Source organism: Sebastes fasciatus, chromosome 9 (genome assembly GCF_043250625.1).
Source record: "Sebastes fasciatus isolate fSebFas1 chromosome 9, fSebFas1.pri, whole genome shotgun sequence".
Classification (NCBI taxonomy): Eukaryota; Metazoa; Chordata; class Actinopteri; order Perciformes; family Sebastidae; genus Sebastes; species Sebastes fasciatus.
Window position 1 is genome coordinate 992,696 of NC_133803.1, and position 18,558 is coordinate 1,011,253.

Genomic DNA, 18,558 nt, shown 5'->3' on the forward strand with positions numbered 1-18,558 from the left:
TGCTCTAAACAAATTTGGGTTTGGTAACTTCTTTTGCAAATCAGTCCAAACATTAAATACTAAAAACAGTTAACAGAACAGTTCTATTAAATTAAACAGTGGCACTTCACCAAGAGTTCCCTTAAAACGCGGGGTCCGGCAAGGATGTCCCCTCTCTGTATACTTGTTCCTTTTAGCTGCACAACTTCTGAATCTACAAATTAAAACAGCTCTTTAAAAGGCATTGCTACTGCCAACAGGGAGATAATTATTAGTCAGCCGGCGGATGATACTGCCTTGTTTCTTAGGGACACATCCCAAATTTCTGTGTCAGTCAGCATTATCCAGACCTTTTCCAAGGCTTCTGGGCTCTCCCTTAATCTTAATAAATGTGAATTATTACTAGTGAAAGAAAGCACGGTGACCTCAATCTCTAATATTCCTGTGAGAAACTCTGTCACATATCTTGGGATCCAAATTACTAAAGATAGGAAATCCAGAGGTGCTTTAAACTTTAACCCAATTATAGAAAAGACCCAAAAGGTTCTGAACCAGTGGTTACAAAGAGACTTGTCTCTGAAGGGCAGAGTTCTGCTCACTAAGGCAGAAGGTATATCTTGTCTAACCTATGCTGCTCAGTCATTATATGCTAATAAGTCAATATGCGAATCTATTGATAGGACACTAAGCAATTTCTTAAGGAAAAACAAAACCCACTATATGCGAAAATCTGTGGTTCTGAATACATACAACAATGGTGGGCTACATTTGATAGACTTCAGCTCTCTAAACAACACATTGATGCTATACCATCTGGTTTGTACATGTTATTGAAGAATGCTGACCAATCTCTGCCCTTGTCAGTGTCGCCCCCTGACCCAATTCAATATCCGTTAGCTAAAGTCTGTTTTTCTGTTAATAGAGGTATGAACTCCAGGATAAGGGCCCTGTTTCAGGACAGCATGGTTTCTACTCCAGCAGCAACTTTTTATTGGAGTTTTGTTAGTGATATTGACTTATTATTATTATGCATATATATTAATTTTGTTAGTGATATTGACTGGAAGAAAGTTTGGTCCTTACCGCAAAAGTTCCTTCTAACAAATCAGGTAAAAGAGGTGTCATCGAAGTTGATCCACAGCTTTTATCCAGTGAAACATTTCTTATAGAAGTTAAAGAGTGACATAGATGTAAATTGTTCCTTCTGCGAATCACATCCTGAAACTTGCTCTCGTTTATTCTGGTCCTGTAAATATACATGTGAATTGTGGAAAGATGGCAATAATTTTATACTTGTTAATATTTTCTCAGATTTTGCACTGTACTATTAAAATATTATATTTGGCTGTTATGATTACAGTGACAAAGACAGTAATTTTTTCTTATTAATTTAATTTTAATCCTCGCGAAGTTCCAAATTCACAAGTGTAGATTTACCAAAAAAAAGCCTAATTTCTTTGTATTTATGGAAGAAATGGAATTATATCTGTCAACAATTTCTTCCTCACAAAACAAAAAAGCAATGAAAACAATAAATGTATGCAATATCTTTAATGTTTTTAAGTGAAATTATTGTCATACTCTCGCGTGGTCTTTTTTATCATTATCTACTTATTTATTTATTTTTATTGTGTGTTTTTTTATGTTTGTTTTGTTTAATTTCTGTTGTCCTTTTATGTTTGTCACAGCTCTTTGTTTATGTTTTCGCTATGCTTCTTTTGTATGTAAATGTTTTTAATGTTTTCTGCTGTTACTATGGATACTGACATTTTGAGATCAAAAAAACAAAAAAACAAAAAACATCACTACTAACATCCGCCGCCGTCGCATCATGATGACGGAGCCTAGAAGAGCAGTCGGATTCTCTGAACACCACGGTTGTCTTTTCCTAACTCCTCCTGAGCTCTCCTTCTCATCTTTCCTTGACCTCATGACGTTTTCCACTGAGGTCACGGAAAAGTGGTTAGGAAAAGACGTTAGGACGTAATTGTTTGACTTTTCGAACGCAACCCCGGTCTAATCTGCCCAATCCTAAGAAGAAGAAGAAACCGGAAACTGTGCATCTTTTTCCTGTTTGATATCTTTTTAAAAAAAAAAAAAAATTATTTCAAAATTACAGTATACATAGTAACAGCAGAAAAACCTGGTCTGCACTCGCTGAAATTGAGCCAATTGCAACGCACGACCAAGTTACACTGCGCATGTGTAATACCCCAGGATCCGGTCCGGTCCGGTCGGTGTGTGTGCTGAGAGATGTTGGTCGCTGCGGGTAGCGGGCTGTTACTGTTCCGGTGTGTTAGACTCCTGTCTGCTCGGTATACCGTGGCTCCGTCCTCAGTCGGTGGTGTTGGATACAGAGGGAGACAGGTACCGATCCAGAGCAGAGCACGGAGCGGCGCGCAGCACGGTACCGGTACCGGTACCACAGGTCAGTGGTGCTCCTCTCACCGGTGTTACGGTTTAACTGGCGACCCTGTTAACTGGCGACTTTCAGCCGAATGAGTCTGTGGTTGTCGTAGTTACGGCAGCTGTTGAAAGCAGGAAGAGAATACGTAGCTGTCCTCGTGAATGCCTCTTTGTTTAGTATTTGTGCAGATTGATTGGCTACAAGTGAAATTTGTTGGCCTCTCCTGAATAAAAATAACTTGAGTGTTTGACTCCTGTGTTGTTGTCTGGGTCAATTCTCAATCTAGTGCCTTTTTGGTTTGAAAACATTTTCTTTATGGTGCAGCTGATGCGAGATCTTCAAACTTCAATGTTTCCACGTGAATACAACAACAACAACATAAACAGACACTTACTTGTGTTGTAAATCAGATGGTCTGAAGTACACGGACAGTGTGGTCACAAGTTAATCTGGCTGCCTTCTGCGTCTCAGAGTGACTACTTAGCGTGTAATATTTGAGATAAATATGACATTCACCTGTGACCACCCCAGTGCTGGTGGCGCATTGGAGGAAACCTCCGTCTGTCACACAAGTTGTGATTTTGGTATGAGTTCAAATCCCGTAAAACCTGACATTTTTATTCATTTTTTTTTCTTAAAGGGATGAGGTTCTTCTACGTGACACATGTTTACTACAACAAGCTCCAAAGACGAATATGTGTATTTAGAAACTTTTATTAGCTTACAGGAAGAGCGACGCTGCTCTTCCTGATTTCAACATATTCATCATAACAAGCAACGTTTCAAACGCGAGCAGAATATAGCGGACACGTTTCCACAAACAAGACTCCAAAGCTCCAAAGACCAATCCGGTATGTTTAAACATTGTAATGAAATACTAAACAAAGAGGCATTCACGAGGACAGCTACGTATTCTCTTCCTGCTTTCAACAGCTGCCGTAACTACGACAACCACAGACTCATTCGGCTGAAAGTCGCCAGTTAACAGGGTCGCCAGTTAAACCGTAACACCGGTATAAATAATGCTCTATGACGGTAGAGTCCAATACACACACAGGTTCCGTTCACATGATGGGACCTGAATGAAGAAGGGGGGTATCCAATCAAGTACTGGTACCGGTACCGGTACCGATATCACTGTAAGAGTAACGTTAACTGTTTCACTGCATCAGAATAATACAGCAGACGTCAGAGATTAAAGGGGACCTACACCCATGTTCAATATTCATACATGTTACTGCTCTATGGTCTCAGACAGCCATCCATCCATCCATCCACCCACCCATTCAAAGCGGTCATTATAGCCCAGTAAGGAGGAGTGTCCTCAGTCTTTTCTATTACAGACCCACAAACATCACAGCTAGACCACCGCTGGTGATGGAGGTTTCTCACCTATAACTATGTCATTTACCATCATTATTAAAGCATCTTGAGATAACTTCTGTTGTGATTTGACGCTATACAAAAATAAATTTAATTGAATTTAATTGAATTAATACTATAGATAACCATCATTATTAATAACTTTATTAACTATAGATAACGCCCAGAAAGCTTAAAAATAAAACTTGCTAAATAATTATTTTATTATTTACACACATCACAGCCTTCATCTAAACCTGTACAATCATATTCTATAAGTCAGAAGAGCAGATTCAAAAAACCTTTAAATAAATAATATAATTATTCATTAATAGTATTTATTCTAGTCAATAGCCTAAACCCTGGTCCCCAGCTCCAGACCTCAGACCCCCTACCTGGGTCCCCAGCTCCAGACCTCAGACCCCCTACCTGGGTCCCCAGCTCCAGACCTCAGACCCCCTACCTGCTAACACATCTGAACCAGCTGATGCTGTAACTACTGTTGTTGTGTTATTGATATATGTTCCTCTACTCGGGGACAATAAAGTGATGACAGCGGTGCTTATGGTAGATAGGTAGGTACGGTAGTTACGGTTGGTACGGTAGATACGGTAGGTACGGTAGATACGGTAGATACGGTAGTTACGGTTGGTACGGTAGATACGGTAGGTACGGTAGATACGGTAGATACGGTAGATACGGTTGGTATGGTAGATACGGTAGGTACGGTTGGTACGGTAGATACGGTAGGTACGGTTGGTACGGTAGGTACAGTAGATACGGTTGGTACGGTAGGTACAGTAGATACGGTTGGTACGGTAGGTACAGTAGATACGGTAGGTACAGTAGGTACGGTAGGTAAGGTTGGTACGGTAGGTACAGTAGATACGGTAGATACTATAGGTACAGTAGATACAGTAGGTACGGTAGATACGGTAGGTACTGTAGGTACGGTAGGTACGGTAGATACGATTGTTACGGTTGGTACGGTAGATACAGTAGGTACGGTAGATACGGTAGGTACAGTAGATACGGTAGGTACGGTTGGTACGGTAGATACGGTAGGTACGGTAGATAAACACTCACATGTTCTGTTCAGTGTTAAATGAACAACAGAACAGAGGCAGCGACAGTCTTCTGGTGCTTCTTCAGTAACTAGCCAACGTTGATCTGGCTCTCAGTAGTGTGATGAACATGGTTTCATCATCATTAGTAAACAACCAGTTCAGACTGCTAGATGACTCGCTCTTATCGCCGATATTATGTATATGTATTATTATTATCAATACATTACATCGCCCTCGATCCCCCCCTGCCCCTCCCTGTGCCGTGCCGTGCCGTGCCGTGCCGTGCCGTGCCGTGCCGTGCCGTGCCGTGCTGTACGTTGGCTCATCCAGCTGCATGTTTTTAAGCTGGTGTCTCGTGAGGCCCCCCTGGTACTTGTGCATTAAGGCACCATTACATTTGGGTATAACCCAGAAAACATCCCATTCATTGTCAATGGAGCAGCTCCACACTGTGTACCCTGTGACATCACCAGTCTGAGACTTACGTCTCTGGTGTCTGGCTTTCAGAGAGAGCAGCTCCTAGACCAGTTCCTAGACAAGTTCCTAGACAAGTTCCTAGACCATGGAGATAACATATTGGTGGTGTTCCCCTTTAAGCAGCCTCTGTAGAATCCAGAAAATGATGCCCCTAATAATCAATCCAGCCTTAAGGTTTTATTTAAGTGTTGAAGTTTCTCTCCCTAATATGACTGGAGCCTCTGTCAGGAGAAAGGTATTATATACCGTATAGTCCAACCCTAACACTAATATCTAACCCAGGCTATATACCGTATACCCTAGACCAGCCTTAACACTAATAACTAACCCAGGCTATATACCGTATACCCTAGACCAGCCCTAACACTAATAACTAACCCAGGCTATATACCGTATACCCTAGACCAGCCCTAACACTAATAACTAACCCATGCTATATACCGTATACCCTAGACCAGCCCTAACACTAATAACTAACCCAGGCTATATACCTTATACCCTAGACCAGCCCTAACACTAATAACTAACCCAGGCTATATACTGTATACCCTAGACCAGCCCTAACACTAATATCTAACCCAGGCTATATACTGTATACCCTAGACCAGCCCTAACACTAATATCTAACCCAGGCTATATACTGTGTACCCTAGACCAGCCCTAACACTAATATCTAACCCAGGCTATGTACCGTATACCCTAGACCAGCCCTAACACTAATATCTAACCCAGGCTACATAATGTATACCCTAGACCAGCCCTAACACTAATATCTAACCCAGGCTATATACCGTATAGACCAGCCCTAACACTAATAACTAACCCAGGCTATATACTATATACCCTAGACCAGCCCTAACACTAATATCTAACCCAGGCTATATACCGTATAGACCAGCCCTAGCACTAATAACTAACCCAGGCTGTATACCGTATACCCTAGACCAGCCCTAACATTAATAACTAACCCAGGCAGGGACATACTGCTGCTAACAAGGAGATGAGATGAGCCCTGGCCTCTACAGCCTGGATTACACTTCTAATCAGACACTAGTTTGACTAACTGATCTAGGTACAGGGCAGTCTGTCAGTATTATGCTCGTCATTGATGAGATGACAGGGACGTTAGAGTGCAGGCTTTAGCTTTGGGTTTTTTATATTCATATTGGGAGAAGAATAAGGACAACAACTTGTACACAGTTCATCAGACTGTAGATGGAAACACTCATATTAAACCTCACAGTCACTGTTTCATATATATATATATATATATATATATATATATATACTGTATATATATACATATATATATATATATATATGTATATATATATATATATATATATATAAACAACCACCTATCACCAGAACAGTTCTGTCCTATACTTACACACTGTACTAACATATTTCTGTAGCCTGCTGACCTTAGAGAGGTCAGCACTGGGGGTTGTGGGAAATGAAGTCTTGTCTCACTATGTTGTCTTTCTTCCAAGGCAAGCTGGTGCGGAATGGGATGGATAAGAAAGCAGCGGTGAGTCTCCACTGTAGGATGTGTAATCTGAGATCTATTTTTCCCTGCATTCATTCCTCACAGTACAGTGCAGTGCAGTGCAGTGCAGTGCAGTGCAGTGCAGTACAGTACAGTACAGTACAGTACAGTGCAGTACAGTACAATACAGTACAGTACAATACAGTACAGTACAGTGCAGTGCAGTGCAGTGCAGTACAGTGCAGTGCAGTGCAGTGCAGTACAGTACAGTACAATACAGTATAGTACAGTACAATACAGTATAGTACAATACAGTGCAGTACAGTACAGTACAATACAGTACAGTACAGTGCAGTGCAGTACAGTACAATACAGTATAGTACAATACAGTACAGTGCAGTGCAGTACAGTACAGTACAATACAGTATAGTACAATACAGTACAGTGCAGTGCAGTACAATACAGTACAGTACAGTACAGTAAAATACAGTACAGTAAAATACAGTACATATCGTTGCATATAAGTGTAAAACAAAATCCACATATAAAAACATAAGGTTCACTAATATATTCCTGATGCTCACACAAATATGTCTTTTTTAAATAAATGGAATAGAAATCTACAGATATATGTATTATATTTATATACAGACTGTTGAACCTGCATTTACAAACTTGTCATGTGTGAACTTCACTGTGTTCATCTGTGTGGGTTTTATGTGACTCCTCTGATGTGCTCCGATCCACAAACGCATTTTTATTATCTGTAGCCAATCAGATGTCTTCCTCCTTATCAGCCAATGTTACATGAGCGTGTCCCCACGAGGATGTGATTTACATCATGCACAGAGTGAACATGGAAACTACCGTTAGTCAGACAGCTACATGGATGTATCCAGAGAACAGAGAGCTTTAGTGAAGAGGTCCAAACGTTGGACTTGTGCAGCCAGCTGAGAGTTGAAACAATCAGACGTGGGGAGATACGTCTGGAGAGATGAACTAAATGATCCAAACATGAGATACAGCAACTGGACTGAAGGTTTCATCCACCATGTTGAAGGAGAGACCACCAGCACCCGGCGTGTTGCTATTTGACATTAGCTAAGTTAAGGGTAACTTCTTCCATGTATAAATCATTGCGGGTCGGTGTCCCATGCGTGCTCTCTTGTGGCTACGCTGTTCAGACTCAGACTCCAACATAAACTACACGGAAGCACCAAAACTGCAAAGTTCTATCTAGTGAAGCCCGTCTGTTAAACAGTGTTGACTCTTCCTGCGTCAGCCTCCAGACCGCGGTCAGAGGACAACGGAGAGACCGTGCTGTGCTCTGCTCCTCTGCCTGCCTTCACTCGCACACCGCGCTCGTTCTCACTCGCGTGTTCTCGCTCCACCTCTCACGCGCATGCATGCACAGTCCACACTGCAGAAGAGTTAGTTTAGCTCTGAGAATATCTAGTGAATGTACAGTGGACGTTTGTGCAGAAATAACTGCTGCAGCTCCTCCAGACCAACAGAGGTTTCCCGTGTCTTGTGAAGTGACGGGGCTCCGCAGAGAGAAACGTTATCGTCTCCGACCAAAACTCCGGCGTCTCCCCTGTTCCCTCCGGCCGCGGTCGGGAGGCTGAGGCAGGAAAAGCCAACACTAGGATCAGCATTGATTCATGGAGAGACCTTCGTCTGGTCAGCTAACATTACTGCCAAGCAGCTGAAATATAGAGTGATATTGTGGTTTATTGTGTCCCTTCATTGTTATGATCGATGCTCGTTCATGTCTATGTAGAACGAGCACAAGCTACAGGACGCTGATTTTCGTTGACTTAACGGCAACAGGTGTCGCTGTTAACAAGACATTTATGATTCTTACATAGAGTCCCTTTAAGATGGCAAGAAGCTAACTTGCTAGCTAAAGCTGCCATGAGGAATCAATGCCTTGGCTTGCAGTGTCAATGTCGAGTAGATCGGACTCCTTACTAGTGTGGTTTTTAATTGTTACCTATTTTACAGTGTTTAAAGACTAATCATCATGATGCTTCACATATACAAGCTCATACCTCATATCATAATGTAGTAGTAATGTTAACCTCTGTCTGTCTCTCACTGTTTTCAGATCTGCATTGAGGGGAACATCGCCAGCGGGAAGACTACATGTCTGAAGTATTTCAGCAAAACTAGCAATATAGAGGTACAACAATATACAATATAGAGGTACAACAATATACAATATAGAGGTACAACAATATACAACATAGAGGTACAACAATATACAATGTAGAGGTACAACAATATACAATATAGAGGTACAACAATACAACAATATAGAGGTAAAACAATACAACAATATACAACATAGAGGTACAACAATATGCAATATAGAGGTACAACAATATAGAGTTACAACAATATAGATGAACAACAATATACAATATAGAGGTACAACAATACAACAATATACAATATAGAGATACAACAATATAAAATATAAAGGTACAACAATACAACAATATAAAGGTACAACAATACAACAATATACAATATAGAGATACAACAATATAAAATAAAGAGGTACAACAATACAACAATGTACAATATAGAGATACAACAATATAACAATATACAATATAGAGGTACAACAATACAACAATATAGAGGTACAACAATACAACAATGTACAATATAGAGATACAACAATATAAAATAAAGAGGTACAACAATACAACAATGTACAATATAGAGATACAACAATATAAAATATAGAGGTACAACAATATACAATATAGATGAACAACAATATACAACATAGAGGTACAACAATATACAATATAGAGGTACAACAATACAACAATATAGAGGTACAACAATATACAATATAGAGATACAACAATATAAAATATAGAGGTACAACAATATACAATATAGAGATACAACAATATAAAATAAAGAGGTACAACAATGTACAATATAGAGATACAACAATATAAAATATAGAGGTACAACAATATGCAATATAGAGCTACGACAATACAACAATGTACAATATAGAGGTACAACAATATACAATATAGATGAACAACAATATACAATATAGAGGTACAACAATATACAATATCTATATTCTATCTATATTATAGAGGTACAACAATATACAATATAGAGGTACAACAATATACAATATAGAGGTAAAACAATACACAATATAGATGAACAACAATATACAACATAGAGGTACGACAATACAACAATATATACTGGAAAAACAAAGTTCGGAAACTTGTGTTTGGTTGATTATTTCTCTGTTATTACAATGCTAATGGTCATTGTATTTTACATGGTTGGAAAGCCTGTTTATTTACCTTCGCAATGATGTCCAACTTGTAAGGATCATGCATTTGTGGGATGAGCAGCACAGCTGATTATGTGGGGAGCGCCCAAGAAAAATTTGCCAAAATGCTCTGCTAAGGGTAAACAGTGTATTCTCATACGGCTACCAGGAAGCCAGCCCGTTTGCGCTGGTGTCGACAACACAGACAATGGAACCTGAACATGTGTGGGAATGTCATGTTCAGTGATGAGTCCAGGTTCTGTCTGTGAAAGTTGGATGGCAGGGTCAAAGTATGTAGACGACGTGGAGAACGCTATGCTGATTGTTGCACCGATCAAGTAAGAGCTTTTAGTGGGGGCAGTGTCATGGTGTGGGGCGGCATCTCCCTCACTGGCAAAACAAGGCTTTTCATCATTGAAGGCCATCTCAATGCAGGGAGATATCGGGATGAGATTCTGCAGCCAGTGGCGATCCCATATCTCCACAATATGGCACCTACCTTCATCCTCCAAGAAACAACGCTCACCCCCACAGAGCCAGGGTTATCACAGACTACCTCCACAATGTGGGAGTAGAGAGAATGGAACGGCCTGCCAAGAGTCCAGACCTCAACCCAATTCAACACTTGTGGGATCAGCTTGGGCGTGCTGTACGTATTAGAGTGACCAACACAACCTCGTTGGCTGACCTGCAACGAATCCTGGTTGAAGAATGGAACGCCATCCCACAGCAACGTGTGACCAGGTTGGTGACCAGCATGAGGAGGAGGTGCCAGGCTGTTGTGGCTGCGTATGGATCTTCCACCGCTACTGAGGCTCCTGTCGGTGTATTTAATGAATAAAGTGTAAAATTGCCAATATGTCTTGTTTGTTCCTTGTTACTGATAGAGAGTTCAATCATCCAATCCACCAAACAACTCAAAACAAGAGTCGATATCAACAGGAGAATACACTGTTTACCATTGACGGAGCATTTTGGCAAATTTTTCTTGGGCACTACCCACATAATCAGCTGTGCTGCTCATCCCACAAATGCATGATCCTTACAAGTTGGACATCATTGCGAAGGTAAATAAATAGGCTTTCCAACCATGTAAAATACAATGCCAATTAGCATTGTAACAACAGAGAAATAATCCACCAAACACAAGTTTCCGAACTTTGTTTTTCCAGTTTATATATTCTATCTATATTATAGAGGTACAACAATATACAATATAGAGATACAACAATATAAAATATAGAGATACAACAATATACAATATAGAGGTACAACAATATACAATTTAGAGATACAACAATATACAACATAGAGGTACAACAATATAAAATATAGATGAACGACAATATACAACATAGAGGTACAACAATATACTATTGTATATTGTTGTATATTGTATATATATTGTTGTATATATTTATATATTATATCTCTATTATAGAGGTATAACAATATACAACATAGAGGTACAACAATATACAATATAGATGAACAACAATATACAATATAGAGGTACAACAATACAACAATGTACAATATAGAGATACAACAATATAGATGTACAACAATATAGAGCTACAACAATATAACAATGTACAATATAGAGGTACGACAATATACAATATAGAGGTACAACGATATACAATATAGAGTTACAACAATATACAATATAGAGGTAAAACAATATACAACATAGAGGTACAACAATATACAATATAGAAGTACAACAATACAACAATATACAACATAGAGGTACAACAATATACAATATAGATGAACAACAATATACAATATAGAGGTACAACAATATACAATATAGAGGTACAACAATACAAAAATGTACAATATAGAGATACAACAATATACAATATAGAGGTACAAAAATATAAAATATAGAGGTACAACAATATAGAGGTACAACAATACAACAATATAGAGGTACAACAGTATACAATATAGAGATACAACAATATAAAATATAGAGGTACAACAATATAGAGGTACAACAATACAACAATATAAAATAAAGAGGTACAACAATACAACAATGTACAATATAGAGATACAACAATATAAAATATAGAGGTACAACAATATACAATATAGAGCTACGACAATACAACAATGTACAATATAGAGGTACAATAATATATAATATAGAGATACAACAATATACAATATAGAGATACAACAATATACAATATAGAGGTACAACAATATACAATATAGAGGTACAACAATATACAATATAGATGAACAACAATATACAACATAGAGGTACGACAATACAACAATATACAATATAGAGGTACGACAATATACAATTTAGAGGTACAACAATATACAATATAGAGGTAAAACAATATACAATATAGAGGTACGACAATACAACAATATACAATATAGAGGTACGACAATATACAATTAAGAGGTACAACAATATACAATATACAATTTAGAGGTACAACAATACAACAATATACAATATAGAGGTAAAACAATATACAATATAGAGGTACGACAATACAACAATATACAATATAGAGGTACGACAATATACAATATACAATTTAGAGGTACAACAATATTCAATATAGAGATATAACAATATACAATATAGAGGTACAACAATATACAATATAGAGGTACAACAATACAATAATATACAATATAGAGGTACAACAATATACAATACAGAGGTACGACAATATACAATATCTATATTCTATCTATATTATAGAGATACAACAATATACAATATAGAGGTACAACAATATACAATATAGAGGTACAACAATATACAATATAGAGGTATAACAATATACAATATAGTGATACAACAATACAACAATATACAATATAGAGATAGAACAATACAATCAATATACAATATAGAGATACAACAATACAACAATATACAATATACAGCAAGTTGTGCTTAGTGTTGATTTGTGTGTACATGCTCCCACCAGGAAGTTTCACATTCTGGTGAAAATTAAATGATAAAATTCAGCATTTCATCACAGCAGTGTTCCAGTTGAGTCATGATTGGACAACCCCAGACATTCTTGTCTCTTCTTTTGTCCCAGGTCCTCACAGAACCGGTATCTAAATGGAGAGATGTCCGTGGACACAACCCTCTGGTATTGTACCTGACTGTTTTCTTATCATTTTGTCATCATATTCATCGTCAGACTGCAGGACAGGTTGTGGGAGCTTTAGAACAGGACTTTTAAAATCCAGCTTTTAATTAAACAAAAGTAAAGACGTTAAGACGTGAAGACCTACTGGAGTAGAGTGGGAGACAAACTACCTACCTGGTTGGTTAGCAGGAGAGGAAAGAGATAACCTGTATTCTTACCCTTTTGTGAACTGATCTTTCATTTTCATGGCAATCTACCTAGTTGATTTGGATATGTCCTGTGTGTCTTACTCTATGTACCAGTGAATTTTAGCTTTGGTGGAACTATGTTCAGAAATTTCACCAAAAAATATCAGGATCCATCCTCTGGGGACCGTGATTATCCAATTCAACCTGGTGGGAATGCGTTCAGCAGTTTATCCAGTGGTTTATCCAGTGGTTTATCCAGTGGTTTATCCAATGGTTTATCCAGCGGTTTATCCAGTGGTTTATCCAATGGTTTATCCAGCGGTTTATCCAGCGGTTTATCCAGCGGTTTGTCCAGCGGTTTGTCCAGCGGTTTGTCCAGCGGTTTGTCCAGCGGTTTGTCCAGCGGTTTGTCCAGCGGTTTGTCCAGCGGTTTGTCCAGCGGTTTGTCCAGCGGTGAATTGATTTTCTGTCCGTCTGCGACTTGTTTGTGTCCCTGCAGGCTCTGATGTACCAGGATCCAGAGCGCTGGGGCATCACACTGCAGACGTATGTTCAACTCACCATGCTGGATAGACACCTGTCAGCCGTGGTAAGGGAAACACCCCTGTCTTGTTGTATACTAGTTAATATACATCTACGCTGTGTCAACCTGCAGTGACAGACACATTGGGAGCTGTGGACTGGTGATGTAAACATATTACCTCATCAGGAGATCACCTGTATGTACTGAAGGTTTCTGGTTGGTTCCAGGCAGCTCCTGTCAGGATGATGGAGAGGTCCATCTTCAGTGCCAAGTACATCTTTGTGGAGAATCTCTTCAGAAGGTACCTGGATCAGACCTGGATCAGACCTACGTCAGACCTACGTCAGACCTGGATCGGACCTAGATCAGACCTAGAGACTAGATGAATCATTTCAGCTTCACTCTGTGGTTTCAAGCTCTTTGTGTACATTTAGTAGCTGTTGGAGCTGTGATGTTCACTGTCAGGATGAGGAAGCATCACAGAGTTAGGAGCCAATATGGATCAAATCCTTTACTCATTTTATATGACATTTCATTGAACCTCAGTAGAGACACAGTTTATGGATAAAACAAGCAGGCAGAATTATATTATATTCAGTGAATATAACACTGGACAAAATGAAGGTACTAGCACTGGCCCAAATGACCTGGTACAGTGTCTAAAGATTTGACTTGGATGGTTTATATTTCCTACTGACACGGTCAATGCTGATGTCCTGTTGGTTGATTTTGTTTTTGTTGTTTTGTGTGTTCAGCGGTAAAATGCCAGAGGTGGACTACGCTGTTCTCAGCGAGTGGTTTGACTGGATCACAACTAACATTTCCATTCCTGTAGATCTGATCGGTGAGAATACACAATGTGCATTTAATAAAGATTAATTAAATGACAGATACTCATAGAAACACAGAGATTACATTTAACATTATAATATGAACAGTGAGAGGACACTGTCATGTTTTTAATGATGAGTATTGATATCCAGAGTGTGGTGGGGTTTTCATACTTTGCTCTGAGAAATGTAGACCAGGTTTGTCTGGTTGACATATCACCCTCTGTCCTCTGTCAAAGATTACAGCTTTAAAACACCACTTACACTCTGACATGAAACTATGAATTATGAGTTTATTCTACTGTAGGCGTGATGGCGGATTGGCAATATCTGTGAAGAAATGATGAGTGCTGATAAGCATCCTGTCTAAAAAGAACTAGATCTCCAACAGCTCTGAATGCTAACAGGTAACATGTGATAGAGAACATTAGAGTTGCAGGTTCACTCAGGTTGGTGAATCAAACTGGTGACACCAAGTGTCTGCATATTCAAGCAAACTTTGCAATTCACCTTTTTTTAGCAACCAGAACATAAATCCGTAACAAGAAGCATGTCCAGAACAATATCCAGATGTTCAGAATAAATAAATTTACAGTGTTCAGATTGACTGAATCTATTGTCCTTGAGTATATTCCAGTGACAGATATTTCAAACCGTTTTTTTTTTAGCACTTTCAGCCATCCCCCATCAGTACCACAGAATCAGCCATCCCCCATCAGTACCACAGAATCAGCCATCCCCCATCAGTACCACAGAATCAGCCATCCCCCATCAGTACCACAGAATCAGCCATCCCCCATCAGTACCACAGAATCAGCCATCCCCCATCAGTACCACAGAATCAGCTATCCCCCATCAAGTACCACAGAATCAGCTATCCCATCATTTAGTCATGAAAGCACGATGAACTCCATGTCTCATGTTCTCTGACTTTGTCCTCTGGCTCCAGTCTACCTGCAGACGTCTCCTCAGACCTGCCATGAGAGGTTGAAGCAGAGATGCAGAGAGGAGGAGAAGGTCATTCCATTGGTGAGGACGTACATTCAGACGTATGGTTTCGCCTCACAGAACGGACCAACTGTCAACCAGCTTAAAGGGAAGTGATGAATGGGTTTTTAGAGTCTGCCATCTGTCCACCAGGAGTATCTGGAGTCCATCCACCAGCTGTATGAGGACTGGCTCATCCATCAGACCTCCTCCCCTCTTCCTGCTCCGGTTCTGGTGAGACACCTCACCGCTCTGTGTAAATACTGTACATACTGTACATACAGACGGATCACATGGAGCTGTGACTTTATCCCTCCTGTCACGCAGGTGATCCCTGCTGACCATGACCTCCAGAAGATGCTGCACCAGTATGAAGAAAACCGTGACAAGATCCTCACAGCTGGCTATCTCTGATACACACACACACACACACACACAACACACACACACACACACACACACACACACACACACACACACACACACACACACACACACACAGAGAGAGAGCTCTAAGATTTGGATTTTAATTTTTAGAAATTTGACATCTGGTTTCTCTACACAGGACATCTTTGTACCCAACTACAGTTCATAAGGACTAATGCTCATATTGAATAGCTTCTAATTACCAGAGATGTCTATTAGAAGCCTTCTCACCTGGAGAGAGTGGAAACACTTCAGAAATAGAACTATTGGTGCCTTCAGATGGGGTGGTGTTTACCGTGGTTACGAGTTGGACCCATATGAACGCCCTCTCATGTTGTATTCACGACCTCGGAGGTGGAAAGTTTCTGAAATTTCCAGGTCCACGACTTGTGACGTGTTTTTTTAATGTTGACAGAAATGGAGGAAGTTATTTTTTTGGTGCATAATAAGTTAATATATTGTAATTTTAGTCGTATATTGTTTTTCTTCGTAATTTTATAATATGTAAGAGGAGAATGTTGATATTCTCAACGGCCTCATCTTCTTCTTCTGTTATTAGACCTCTGCATTTACTGCATTATGTTAGCCACTTGCTAGCTTGCTAACTTGTTAGCCTCTGTGGAGTCCAGATGCCGACAGTAACGTTAATATTGGCGTTGCTTAGCAGCGGCGTTCTCACCACTTAACCACTTGAACGCCACGCATATCGTGTTACACAACTTCCCATGTTGTAAAGACGAGCTCACGTGTTTAACTCCAGACCAGGTCAGAGCTCCTCAAACTGAGGCTGAACTCATTCATTCTTCATGTGTGCACTTATTTATTAGTTTGCTTCTTATTTCACCGTTTAATATGATGTGATGAACTTGAAGTTTATCCTCCGAACTTCCACGTTGCTGCCAGCCAGTTATTGTCTGTGATGAGTCCGATCATCACCAGGGGACCTCCGGTAGGCTACATACCGTACATCAGGAACCACCACCATTCCACCTGCTACAGATAATACTGAATATTCATATAATATAATGTGTATATGCATTGTAAATATATGTGTTGGACATGATGAAGACCATGTAGGCTCCTTTTAATGAAGGAACCTTTGTTCTTTGTTTTACATATTTTGACATATAATAAGTATATTGTGATTATAATCATATTCTGCTCTATTGTGTTGGTCTGATGTGTTAGTTGAGGGAGTTGGTATAAAGGAATCAAATATCAGATGTTTTTGTGGCACATGATTACTGATCATTAATGTAACCTGACAAACACTCAATAGAAATACAAACTGCTCTGAACCACCTTCAGGACCTGATATCAAAATAGGTTTTAGTTTGATGTCTTCTATTATCTGGTCAGCAGACAGGATCATTTATTTCTCTGATGTATGAGGAGTATGAGGAGGGGCCCTGTGTCAGACCGTAGTTATTTTATATTAATAAAGAAAGTGGTCGTCAATCAAAGAACCACAAACTCATTTACATCCAGAACACCTAGGAGCAGGTGGTATTAGTATTCCAGCTGGTTGTTGGTGTATATTAAAGCTAATAATAGCAGCACCTTCTGCTTCTGTTATTATACAGGTTATTATACCAAAACTTGCTCATTCAATTAAAACTACTTCCTGTTCCTGCTGGACATGAAGAGATACAGTATATACCCTCTCCCACAGATAGCATTCACAATACTACACACTAAACAGAACTAACACTAATTATTTATATAACAGGACATCTTTTTTCTGTTTTCTGTTTCCTGTTTCCTGTTTTCTGTTTTCTTCAGGCGCATCATTTTATTATCATTACAGATACATTTTGATCAGCTAGGTATGCAGCGTGCCACTGTCAGACTAGGTAACATACTCAATGTTAAAGGATCAGGACTGGAACATCTACCAATGAACTCCCTCTGACTACATTAATACACTAATACATGTATTCATTAGGTTCGATTAGATGCTTCTGTTCAACATGAGGGACAATCCAAGAAGACCAGCAAGATAAAGAATTTATAGATACAACAAATAAATTCATAAAAGACGAATGGTGAATAATGAATAATGTGACAGCGGATCCTTTGATTATATGAGATGCTTTTAAATGCACCTTAAGGGGACACTGCATTCAATACAGCTCCAGAAAAATTCAAAATCGTTTGGAGAAAGAAAAAACATTGATAGCTGAGATAGAAGATTTAACAGAACGGGTAGACAATAATACAAATGTATCACAAGCTCTACTGGACAATCTTGGGCACAAGGAAAGAGAGTTAGAAAGACTATATGCAGAGAAAGCCAACGTATCATATTTGAGAAATAGAATAGAATGGATAGAAAATCGGGAAAGATCAACCAAATATTTT

At 39.2% G+C, this 18,558-nt stretch overlaps 1 protein-coding gene and 1 long non-coding RNA gene across 4 annotated transcripts; one reads left to right on the forward strand and one right to left on the reverse strand.

Moving 5' to 3' along the window:
- Window positions 1-1,788: 1,788 nt before the first annotated feature.
- tk2 (thymidine kinase 2) lies at window positions 1,789-17,756 on the forward strand. 3 transcript variants are annotated; one of them, XM_074645473.1, is made up of 11 exons: window positions 1,789-2,407; window positions 6,786-6,823; window positions 8,889-8,963; window positions 13,190-13,243; window positions 13,931-14,020; window positions 14,182-14,255; window positions 14,710-14,798; window positions 15,734-15,813; window positions 15,925-16,005; window positions 16,099-16,186; window positions 16,218-17,756. In XM_074645473.1, the coding sequence occupies exons 1-10, from the start codon at window positions 2,233-2,235 to the stop codon at window positions 16,183-16,185; spliced, it is 843 nt and encodes a 280-aa protein (XP_074501574.1). In that variant the 5' UTR covers window positions 1,789-2,232; the 3' UTR covers window position 16,186; window positions 16,218-17,756. The 3 variants fall into 3 exon arrangements, with proteins under 3 accessions (XP_074501574.1, XP_074501572.1, XP_074501575.1); XM_074645471.1 differs by having other exon boundaries at window positions 1,790-2,407; window positions 16,099-17,756; XM_074645474.1 differs by having other exon boundaries at window positions 2,275-2,407; window positions 6,791-6,823; window positions 16,099-17,756.
- Window positions 5,629-6,750, reverse strand: LOC141773615 (uncharacterized). The gene is made up of 3 exons (XR_012595164.1): window positions 6,648-6,750; window positions 6,248-6,580; window positions 5,629-5,702 (listed from the first exon to the last, which is right to left on the reverse strand). It is a non-coding gene; the product is annotated as an uncharacterized LOC141773615 (long non-coding RNA).
- Window positions 17,757-18,558: the final 802 nt, after the last annotated feature.